The sequence below is a fragment of the Aspergillus oryzae genome, chromosome 7 (assembly GCF_000184455.2).
Source record: "Aspergillus oryzae RIB40 DNA, chromosome 7".
NCBI classification, from domain to species: Eukaryota; Fungi; Ascomycota; class Eurotiomycetes; order Eurotiales; family Aspergillaceae; genus Aspergillus; species Aspergillus oryzae.
The window spans coordinates 351,557-363,036 of NC_036441.1; the positions used below are offsets into that span (position 1 = coordinate 351,557).

Here is an 11,480-nt window from a genome sequence, read left to right on the forward strand (position 1 = left end):
GTAACTGTGCATGACAAATATTCTAGAGGCTTCCCCCGAGTAAGGGATGCAATGTGATTTCATGAGAACCGTGAATGAGTTCAACACGCTCTGCATTGTGAAGTATCTACAAAGTACAGTCGAACTGATCCATTCAAGAGACTATCAATCAATAGGGCCAAACAGGAAAGTTTAGTCTTTCATGTTATCGGACTAATGATTCATCGAGTGGGATCCGTTCAGCCACAGTGGTGCGGAGATGGTGGAGAGGGCTGAAGATCCCACTGGTCGAGACCAATCGCCTAATTGCCATTCCAGCTTGAGTAACATATGTATATGCTGTACCTTCGATCACCATGGAAAGAGATGGATGCCTAGTATCGGATCCTTTCTCAACATTCCTGAGATGTGACGGAATACTACGTCTCGATATGGGAATGACTGCCGAGTATAGTCAACGTCCTGTAGGGAGAGAATCATCAATGATCATGCAAGAAGGATCAGCATGACACAGCAGATAACGGGAGCAACTGCTCCCTTACCATACCATACCGGTACCTATGACATAATGGGTGGGCAAAGACGGTCGCACTGCGTAATGGACGATACAAATGGAGCAATCGGGGCTTCGGCGCCTCTGCTCCGAGGACTGGACTCTGAGCCCCTGACATCAATTCCACCAATCATCGTCAGATATCGGCACGGCAGAGTGAGGCGTCATTCCCCACTGACCTCGCTTGCCCTACTTTTCTTTCTTTCTTTTTTTTTTCTCAAAATTAATTAATTAATTAATTAATTAATATTTTTATCTTGGCTTCACCCTACAGGGAGAACCATGAATGACAACAATGAACGCCCCCTTACATAGCCAACAAATGGAAAAACCTACCGTCATCGTGCGGAACTTGGACTTCCCAAAGTTGGGAATTCACCGGCGATTCATTCCAGTGGTACAGTGTCAGGGCAGGACCGGCATGGATGACGACCGCAACCATGGAAGAGGGAACTGGTTGCCATCTCACTGATAGAAGACATCTCGGAGATAAGCCAATGGCTATGACAGAAGACCCGATTCACGATGAATGCTCATAGGGCCGACTGTCAACGACGGACGTGGCGCAGTGTCCTGTCCCAACCAAGTGCCCATTCCAGCTGTGAAATTATTTTTAACGTCGTTCTGGTCCATGGATCCAATGAGTCTCGCATTACGATGATCATTCCCGTCTTGGCAAACATCATTAGCTACTAAGCACTTGCCGCCAAGGGCCTCTTAAAACTGAGGCAAATCTCCGTGGATTCCCCTGAAGCTTGTCCTGTTCCTTCCATTCCTCTGTTTCCTTTTTCTGAATTTCAGATTCTGCAATATCTGCAACTACTGCCTAGGGATTCTACCTAGACCCCTGCCCCTGTGACCACTGATCTCTGGTTCTGAAATACATGCGTAAGTTGCCCTCTGCTCCACTCTCCACTCCACTCTTATCTGCTTTCCCGTTCTGGATAAGAGCTGGCCGCCAGCTTCATAGCAGTGAATTTGCTCCCTTTACCCCCCAACTCGGTCAAATATCAAGTTTGGTGCCTTTTTAACTGACGATTTGATGCGACCTCCAGACCGGATTCACTCGTGGGCGAAAGCTCACGCGTCCTCTCGTGGTTCTGCTCCTGAGACTCAAACTCCAGCCAGCACTCTCGATCCTCTACCCACCGGTGGAGTGCCCGCAACCTCCAAACAAAATGGTCAAGTGACTGAACCCGCGGGGACCCTGGCAAGTCCAGGGTCGAATCCTGAAAAATCCGATGGGGAACAACAGTCTACCCCTAACCGAGGACTTCTTGTCCGTATGAAGGATGGCAGCATCCGGTTCGTCAGCCATACGAAACATGCCCTCTGTCACAGCTGGGTCAATGTTCTGCTCGTATTCGTGCCCGTTGGCATTGCCGTCAAAGCCGTCGGCTTAAGCGCGGGGCTTATCTTTGCCATGAATGCCATTGCCATCATTCCCCTGGCCGGTCTATTGAGCCATGCTACCGAATGTGTCGCGAGTCGTTTGGGAGACACCATCGGTGCTCTCATCAACGTCACTTTCGGAAATGCGGTAGAGCTCATTATCTTCATTATCGCACTCGTGAAGGACGAAATTCGAGTGGTTCAAGCCTCCTTGTTAGGTTCCATTCTAGCGAACCTGCTGCTTATCATGGGAATGGCCTTCCTCCTGGGAGGTCTTCGTTTCCAGGAACAAATCTACAACAGCACTGTTACTCAAATGAGTGCATGTCTTCTCAGCTTGAGTGTCATGAGTTTGCTTTTGCCCACCGCTTTCCACGCCTCATGGTCGGACAACACCGCTGCTGATAAATATACCCTGAAAGTCAGCCGCGGAACTAGTGTGGTCTTGCTTCTTGTTTACGTCCTCTACATTGTCTTCCAACTCAAGTCCCACTCCTATCTATATGCCAGTATCCCACAACAGATCATCGACGAGGAATCACACCCTGGTGTTCTGGCCGACTTTATGAACCATTCTTCAGATTCCTCCAGCAGTTCGTCGGACGAATCCGACGATACGACAACCTCATGGACCACTGCCAAACGTATCAAGAGAGCGATGAAATACCGCAGACATCGAAAATCGAGCACTAGCTCCAAGGGCACCGCTTCCACTCCATCATTCCGTAAGCAGGTTCTGTCGGAAATGCCATCTACGGGAAGCAGTGAGACGCCCGACTCTGTTCATCGCTCAACGTCGATCCCCACGGACGATCCCGCAGCCTGTGCTATTGATTTCGGTGATGACCCTCGCTACGAGGCAGACAATGATACACACCAATTCGAACCTCAATTCCGAGACTTCGGTCAGGAGTCCAATGCGGTGAAGCTTTCCAAGAAAGAACTCAAGGCCAAACGACGTGAGATGCGGAAGCAACAGAAGCTCGCGGAGAAGGCAAATGAGGCGACCGCTATGGACAACGCCACCAATGCTCGTCCATCCTTGAAGGCTCACCTGTCGGAACCTCCTCTGGAGCCGAGTGCATCGCAGAAGGGCCAAGAGGACCTAGATTCTCCCAAGAGGCGCTCACCGTTCCGTCCTGCTATCCCATCCTTGTTGTCGAACACTGTTTTCTCTAACTCCCAAGCCCCGTACAACGTTCGGGGTGATGCATCTGGAAACCTCAACGGCCTCCGACGCACCAATTCCCTCCCGTCTCGCATGAACCGCCCTCCACCTGTCGGAAATGCGGTTCAATTCGCCCGTGGCGCAGCCCGGATGCCCACCGCTGTCAACCCGCAGACCCTCCAACCAGCGCCGGAACATCAAGAACCGGAAATGTCCCGCACCGCTGCAGTTGTCATGTTGCTTCTCTCTACTGGCTTGGTCGCTGTCTGTGCCGAATTTCTAGTGGACGCAATTCCCGAGATGATCGAAAGCTCATCCGTCAGTGAGGCCTTCATCGGTCTAATCATTCTTCCCATTGTTGGTAATGCAGCGGAACACGTTACCGCCGTCAGTGTGGCTACAAAGAACAAAATGGATTTGTCCATCGGTGTCTCTGTTGGTAGTAGTATTCAAATCGGTGAGTTTTATCAATCTTGTTTTATAAGACATGTATAACTGACGATTGATAGCCATTTTCGTCACCCCTCTGGTGGTCATTCTCGGCTGGTGTATGGACAAAGACATGTCCTTGTACTTCACTCTCTTCGAGACTATAAGTCTTTTCGTCACCGCGTTTGTGGTGAACTTCCTGGTGTTGGATGGTCGCAGTAACTATCTCGAAGGCGCTCTTTTGATTGCCGCCTATGTGATTATTGGGTATGTTTATTGATTCAGTACCTCACGCTATCCAGTTCAAGACTAACCTTTCGCACAGTGTTGCTGCGTTCTTCTACCCCCCTGCTAGTCAATCTAGCGATGTTGCTAGTGCTGGGTATTAGTTACACGTAATATTCGACGGTTGATGCTAATGGATGCCGTCGGAGTTATCGCCTACTTTCTACATCAATACGAAGTTAAATGTAATAGTTATTATGTACCATGGTAGGAGAAACGGTTTGGATGAGATAGTACATACTTTTATTCCTCTCGGACTGGATCGCGTTGGAACACTACCAGAATGAATTATAGGTGTCTGAGCACCTTACGGTTTTCGGGCATCTTTTTTACTTCCTATAATAGTTATTTACTTAGGGATTTCTCTTATTTACTCGAAGATTTCTCCGTATCTGGTCTTCAGATCCGGAGTTTACGATTGTCTAGCACACATAATAACTCTGGTCCGCAGTAGTAGATCTAGATTCACGAATTGCTCCATATACTCAGATCAATCCTCTTGGTGAATATCAACATGTACACCCTCGGGAAACTGAACCCCCTTCAGGTCATCCACGGAAACATTCTCGGGGGCGACAAATCTACCCATCATTAGTAGACCCAGACTCAACCGATATTCCATAAACATACGAAGTAGTATGTATAGGAGGAAAGCTCTTCATAGAGATGAACAAGGTCTGCTCCGTGGCTCCCTTCTCCGCGAATTTGTCTTTGGTCCTGTATTTATGAGTCAGAGAGGTATATCAAAGGAAGTTTAGACTGTAAGTGCAATCGACGGTCAACATTACACTTGCTCAATGGTGCTTCCATATTGCTGATATGCTTCTGGGGAGTCGTAGCGGATTACGATTGTCTATCAGTATTAGTGTATTTGAAATTGGTGGGATGGTGAGATGGAATGGATTGTGACTGACAAACCGGCGCATTGCTCTGTTTGGTTCTTCTTTACCAGTTCTTTGGTGAGTATTGGTTATTGATTCGTTTGTGTAGTGGAAATAATATGTAGAAGGTGGGGTTCATGAACGTTCATAAACTAGTCCGCTTCTGGCCTGCAGGGAGGCTATGCTGATGACATCATCGCTGGCTAGGTCTTTATTATTGCGTGTCCAAATACTCGAGCTAGGGTCATACATTAGGATAAATATTATAATGATAGAAAGTCACATCTGGTGTTTATTATCGCTATGCTCATAGGGGGGCTTTATTGAGAGTAAACAGGTCCTCGTGTTGAATACTTGGAGATACATGTACTAGTTCGCATATTTATATAGAGATTTATCATATGAAGGCATACAAATTCTTAAATGACAGACTAAAATACACAGAAACAGAAAGGCAAGAAGGTAATAAATGACGCAGTACTCTGAGCCTCAAGATACTTAAGCCCATCCACCTTCTGATAAACCAAGCCCGACCTTTCCAATAGCCTTGCCGGATTCAAGGATCTTATGTGCCTCTTTAATTCCTTCAAGATTCAATTGCAGTCGCCTCGTCAAGTGGCACTTAATCTTGCCAGCATCAATAAGAGCTGAAAGCTCTTCCAACATTTCTCCCTGATCGGTCTCCAGCCCATGATACAGCCTCGATCCAAGCCAACACCAGACGAAAGTTAAAGACTTAGACATAAACTGAGTACCATACATGTTCATATCGGCGGATTGAACAATCGAGCAAACCTTCCCCAGCGGTGCAATAATATCCGAGCAAACACCAAGGTACTGCGCTGTGGAATGGGTAATGTAAACATATCTGTCTCGAGAATTAGCACATATCCACTTCAAAGAACGATCAATAACTGCTCACTTGATAGGCACATCAAGCTGAAGCTCATCAATCTGCTTCTTCAAATCCTCCCGGTGGTTGATAACATGAGTCGCTCCCATTTTCTTCGTGAAATCGATCGTCTCAGGTCGCGATGCCGTGGTAACCACGACAGGCAAATCGAGTACCCATCGCGCGATTTGAGACGCCATGGCCCCTACACCACCGGCACCGTTGATGATCAGTATGCCGGCCTTTTCTCCCTTTTTGATCTCCAGTCGATCCACTAAGGACTCGTAGGCCGTTCCATATGTTAGTGGCATCGCGGCAGCCTCGACAAAATCCAGTGATTTCGGTTTATGCCCGACAGTGGCATCCGTGACAATTTGGTATTCACAGTAGGCTCCTTGTTTTGTCGGAGATGAGACATAGAATACTTCGTCTCCGGGCTTGAATCTGGTACATTCTGGACCAACTTCTTGAACTATCCCGGCGCCGTCATATCCCATGATATGGAATGGGCGAGGAACGAATTTATAATAGTCTGCAGGTATTGGATTAGTGCGTGGCTGTGTCCGTAATGGAGTTGATAGTACCTGGTGCGTCATCATAAGTCCCATTCCTAACTTTGGTGTCGATTGGATTGACAGCGGCAGCTTTCACCCTAACATTTTTGTGAGCTGACCTTGATCACTATATAGCAATAGGGCGGATGAAAGAACCTTACTTGATAAGCAATTCCTTCCCTCGTGGCTTATCTGGCTTTGGGATCTTCCGACATATCAAATTGTCTACGGGACCGTACTGCTCGACTCCGACGGCATTCATAGCGGATATTCATGAAAGAGACAATATCTTCGATTTTTGGGACGGTTGTTAGGATCAAGACTGCGAAGGTCCGAGTTAAAAGGTTTACTTAAATTAAGCACTTAATGGTGCCTCGACTTGGGGAGTGGTTTTTCACTCGGCTTACCCAATGATGTTATGATGATGTTACCCGAGATATGCCAGAGCTCAAACTACAACTACTACTGACTAACCTTTTGTTGATCTTAATGATTTCTCCCTGAAAGTGACAATACGAATTTATTAATTTACCTAATACGTAAAGTGCAAGAGCTCTGGGCCACTGTCCTGGCTTTCTTGACTAAATACGAGGCCTAATCTTGGTATAGTGATGGTAGTCTGTTAGGATATAAGATATCCCGTTTATTTTAATCATGGATATAGTAATGAAATCTGGAATAGATTTTAAATTTCTTAACACGCTTTGGCTTTCACAAGTTTAATAATATGACCAATGTTTCTACCAATATTTTACAACATGGACACATCTGCCATTGAGTGCCTACTTGCATTGTACTCGACCTAGGTGGAGCTAGCAAAACTGGCAGCACATTCCATGGCGAACCCAAAACACCGAGCATACCACCCTTGCGACCAATAGCTAAGCTCCACGCAATGAGGTGCGCCTGTAATCAAGCTCCCATCGACACGGACACTACTCTTAAAGGCCCGTACGCAGGTTTCAATTTCCTCTTCAGTAGCCACAAAGAATGGGTCGTCCTCCACAAGAGAAAACATCACAGGTGTTGAAACATGCGCGGCCCACTTCTGCTTCCAGACAGGGAGCCACAGCGCCGCAAACTGTGATACTTCGGAGAGAGGGCAAGGCGCGTTAAGGCGCTCACTATGCTCCAAGACCACCGGGTCAAAAGTCTCTGGTTTGAACATTATATCGTCTTTTGCATCCAGAGGGAAGAGTGCATAGTCATTATCGACAGGAAGAAACGAAGGAGGGCCATCTTTCATAAATGAGGACTGCTTATCGCCCATGCCACTTGCAATCAATCCCCCAAGGGGATACGACGGCGTCTTATCTTGAGCATGTAAAGCTGCGGTAATAATGGCTGGCATCACTCCTAAGCTGTGAGATAGCAGGACGATACAATTGCATTGGCTTGGCATGCCAATCTCGCGCCAGAGTGTGGGGAGGATTTGTTGATGCAACAAGAAACCGGATTGTTCGAAAAAGTCTGAACCTTCAGGAATAGGCAGGATAGAGCTCGTTCCGCCATAAGAAGGACGATCAATGGAAACAAAAGGCACCCCAAAAGCAGCGCTCGCCAAGGAAGCAGAGCATTTGGGAGTGGCGTTAAAATAGCGGTGATCATAGCATCCTCCATGAAGGCCCACGATCAAAGGACGGTACTTAAGAGGGGTCCCTGAAGATGGTGGAATGGAATGCACACCTTCCACGGTGCCATTATTAGGAAGCGTGAATCGAAATGACTGCATGATATGTGGAGACTTTCGATGGCCGCTTCAGGCAGTAGGCTTAGGGATAGCAGAAAGAAAGGAGAGAAAGTGAAATAAGACCTGCAAAGTGTCCATAGCCCATTTGCTTATGCCTTTTATAAGCAGGCCGAAACCGGCCTTAACCGGCCTTAAGGGAAGGGATTGCCTCCAAGGACTATGAGTTTACAGTGGAGGCTGTTTAAAACCAATTCATTTAGAGGATATCGGTACCCGAAAGCGTCGAGAATCAACCGCTGACAGCGGGTTCATGTAAAAAGTAAAGGGATCCAATGGACGCCACGGACACCAGAGTATTAACTCCGTTCCGATTTCATATACTGATAAAAGCGTCATAGGATACAATTTGTCCATGAGTTGACCTAGTGGAGCTCTTGTAGTGGGTCTATAACCAAAGTTTCTACTCTCGGACTTAGCCGGAATTAAGACTCCAATACTCCCACCGATTAAATGTCTAAGAGAGAGTAAACGGGGCTGTATAAGTCTAGACGAGCATCCACTCTAATATAATGACCCGTTTCTCAAATTCTAGATATGCGAGTACAGCCACGGAAACTGTCACTTATGATCTCTTCTCTCTGGGTTCATATATTAGCCATGTGTTACGAGACGCCGAAGGTCAATAATCCACTGAAGGCCCCAATGATGCGCGCCCAACTGCCGGATGAATTCAATGAAGAAAGTCCCAAAGATAAGTCGAATTTCCCCCCCGGATATAGGAATCCGCATCGATTCTTACCAGACTGGCGCTTCTCTTTACCTTACTGCCCACGATCTCGAAAAAGCAAATACAGCCTTGGGGAATATTGTACGCAACCATAGAATTCATCTACTACTTCTTGACGTGGACTATCCTGGCATATGTTCACGCTTGTGCGACGGAGTTACGGCCAAAGGGTCAGGCTATCAACAATTTTTATCAAGGTTGCAAAGGTAATGGCGCGTCCAGAGGGCCAGACGGCTGCTGGCTTCGAGAAACAATTCAGAACTTACCACCCTGATCATTTTGTTGGCTCTGACAGATACAAACGTTTGGTAGCGTTAGAGCTCCTCGCTGGAACCTTATCCCCATCGCCTCGTAGGTTCAAGTTGTCAATACGTCTCCGTTGCCATCAATATATTAACCGCTCTTATTTAGGTTGATGATTGTGTTCACTAGTTCTTGAACGATTCAAACAATATTGCTACAAGCTCTCCTTGGGCACTATATCAGTTTTGTTTGAGGAACGAGATATGCCTATAATAAAAGCCTGGTTTTCCTGTAAACTTGCGTATCTTCTTGCAATCCGGCCTCGATGCTATTGATATCGCCTTGTTTTTTTTTTTTTTTTTTTTTTTTTTTTTTTTTTTTTTTTTTTTTTTTTTTTCTAAAACTCACGCCTTCGCTCCTGGCCAGAATATCCCCCGATCTAGTATCAACATACTAAGAATCCTTGAGTGTATCAATATCCCCGGCCCGTATCATCCGTAACCGAATAATTTGAAGCTAATATCAACTCCACCAGCAAGGTATACCTAGGTGTGAGAAGATAGTAAAACGTCAGGTGGTTTTTATGCGATAATATCATGTATATTGCCAGCCCCCACAAGACCTCTAGACCTTTTATACCTACATTATAAATCAACCAGCTCTATCATCGCCACTAATGGAGCCCTAAAGCTCTCACATATATCAGTATTATGTGAATAGGAAACGAACACTGACCTTGTGCGACTTTTAGGTTATTCTTAAGCCCAGAATTTATATGATGGCAATTCTGATATCAAGCCAGTTGAAAAATTAGTGGAATTCATATTATTTGATTCACCGAGTCTCACGATGTGTAAAGCTGACTAAATAGACGGACTTTAAACGGGAAGTCTAATATGGAGCGTGGCCGGGGCTCATAGCATATGTAGAGCTCAACAGAAAATTAATAGATCTATATGGTATACGCCGGGCTTTATCCTTACGGGAATTACCATCTGATTGCCTAAGCGAGTCTATTATTCTAGTTAATATCTTAATTAGGAGATATAGTTCTTAAGAGTAATTGCCTAGTATTGTTAATGATAAACCTTCCACTGTTTTCTGCTGTATGGAAATGCTCAAACATTAACGTAACTGCCCGGAGAGCTCAATGCCTGAGCGTCTATTCTGTAAAACGGTTTGATACGGCGACCTGCATCATGGATCATTGCTTTGACTTCCCAGGTTGGCCTGAATTCTTGCCCGATTACAATCAACACTACTGTCTACATTAAATGCAGCTAGCGTTTAGCGTTTGACTGGTCAACCGGGATTTGAAGTTCAATTCCACTGTTGGCTAGTACTTTAACTGCAGCTAGCGTTTAGCGTTTGACTGGTCAACGATTTGAAGTTCATTTTTTTCCATTTTGCCTAGCGTCCTTTGACGGAGGATACTAGCGTCCTTTGACGGAGGTTACTAGCGTACTCTGACGGGCGCTACGTACTGACTGTCAAGCGCCAGCCAAGCAACGCTAGTTCTCCAGTCCTCCGGTGGCGCAAGGTTCGAGAACGGAAGATAACTCGCCCAGCAAATGAGAAAAAAGTGTGTCACTCGTGGATACATGTATTCCGCACAGCTAAATCATCGAGATGCGTCTCAGAAGTCACCTAGACTTTCCAGGACCTCCCTATGGTCTACTCAGTCCGTCATTGTCTTTAAAGCCATTTTCTCAGTAACTAATCACCACCAGTCCAGACTGCTTTTATCACTTAAAGCTGGGGACTCATGCGTTCTTAAGGCAGGGACAGACCTCTTCTCTCTTACTTCTCCCTTCTTTTCTTCTCGCTCGATATCTATATACACTATCTCCAGATCTCCTATCCAATCAAGCACATCGCTCAGTAATTTCCTTCTTCATTATATACACGATATCATTTGTCTTACCGCTGTCTGCCCTATTTGGAGATAGCCATTTATCACGGAAAGCTGTTGAGTCGTGGACCAAGAGAATTGCTTCTCACGAACATGGCCGATACTCCAAATACGTCAGCTGCTCTTCCCCAGCATGCTGCACCGTTTAATATTCCTAGTCACAACATCGCTCCATGCCCCGGGTGTGAAAACATTGGGCCTCTGAAAGGAGATTTCCATATGGACCCTTTATCTCTCAGCCCCGAGTGCATACCACTCACTTTGTTCAACTCATACCCCCAATCACCGTTCAAAAACTCATTGGATGAACGGATCACAAACCCAGGCCCTGCTACGCAGGGTGAGCCAGAGGTGGGCTTGGATATGCACCTGTCGACTACTTCACAATTGAGCGAGGTAGTTGTTAGTCCAAGGAACCATACCGCGATTCACAATCATGAGTGCGTCAACCTTGGTCTGAGCGGTACGCGATGGAACGCAGCGTTCGAGGACAATACAGCTCTAGATCGTCAGCATGGTAATCTAGTAAGGAACCTCACAGTTGCCCCCACCATTCAGCCGGTCCAGTTCCAATCTAGAGTTGGACAGCAAAACGTCTGCACGAACATGAATCAAAGGTACTACTATCCTTACCTTATACCCAAAGTCCATGACCGTGTATCTGACTGGATATAGTGAAAATGATGCGCGACCTATCCTCCGATGCAGATGGGAG

At 46.3% G+C, this 11,480-nt stretch overlaps 4 protein-coding genes across 4 annotated transcripts; 2 read left to right on the plus strand and 2 right to left on the minus strand.

The window, feature by feature from the left end:
- Nucleotides 1-577: 577 nt before the first annotated feature.
- On the plus strand, nt 578-3,910 carry AO090011000126 (putative membrane bound cation transporter; the record flags this gene model as incomplete). Its single annotated transcript, XM_023232794.1, has 5 exons — nt 578-688; nt 1,824-2,517; nt 3,322-3,549; nt 3,602-3,788; nt 3,847-3,910. The coding sequence occupies 5 exons, from the start codon at nt 578-580 to the stop codon at nt 3,908-3,910; spliced, it is 1,284 nt and encodes a 427-aa protein (XP_023093367.1).
- Nucleotides 3,911-5,185: 1,275 nt separating this feature from the next.
- AO090011000128 (zinc-binding alcohol dehydrogenase family protein) lies at nt 5,186-6,187 on the minus strand (the record flags this gene model as incomplete). The annotated part of the gene is made up of 2 exons (XM_023232795.1): nt 5,186-5,555; nt 5,610-6,187. The coding sequence occupies 2 exons, from the start codon at nt 6,185-6,187 to the stop codon at nt 5,186-5,188; spliced, it is 948 nt and encodes a 315-aa protein (XP_023093368.1).
- A 748-nt stretch (nt 6,188-6,935) lies between these two features.
- Nucleotides 6,936-7,865, minus strand: AO090011000129 (uncharacterized protein; the record flags this gene model as incomplete). Its single annotated transcript, XM_001825759.1, has 1 exon — nt 6,936-7,865. The coding sequence occupies one exon, from the start codon at nt 7,863-7,865 to the stop codon at nt 6,936-6,938; it is 930 nt and encodes a 309-aa protein (XP_001825811.1).
- Nucleotides 7,866-10,858: 2,993 nt separating this feature from the next.
- On the plus strand, nt 10,859-11,443 carry AO090011000130 (uncharacterized protein; the record flags this gene model as incomplete). Its single annotated transcript, XM_023232796.1, has 2 exons — nt 10,859-11,290; nt 11,441-11,443. The coding sequence occupies 2 exons, from the start codon at nt 10,859-10,861 to the stop codon at nt 11,441-11,443; spliced, it is 435 nt and encodes a 144-aa protein (XP_023093369.1).
- Nucleotides 11,444-11,480: the final 37 nt, after the last annotated feature.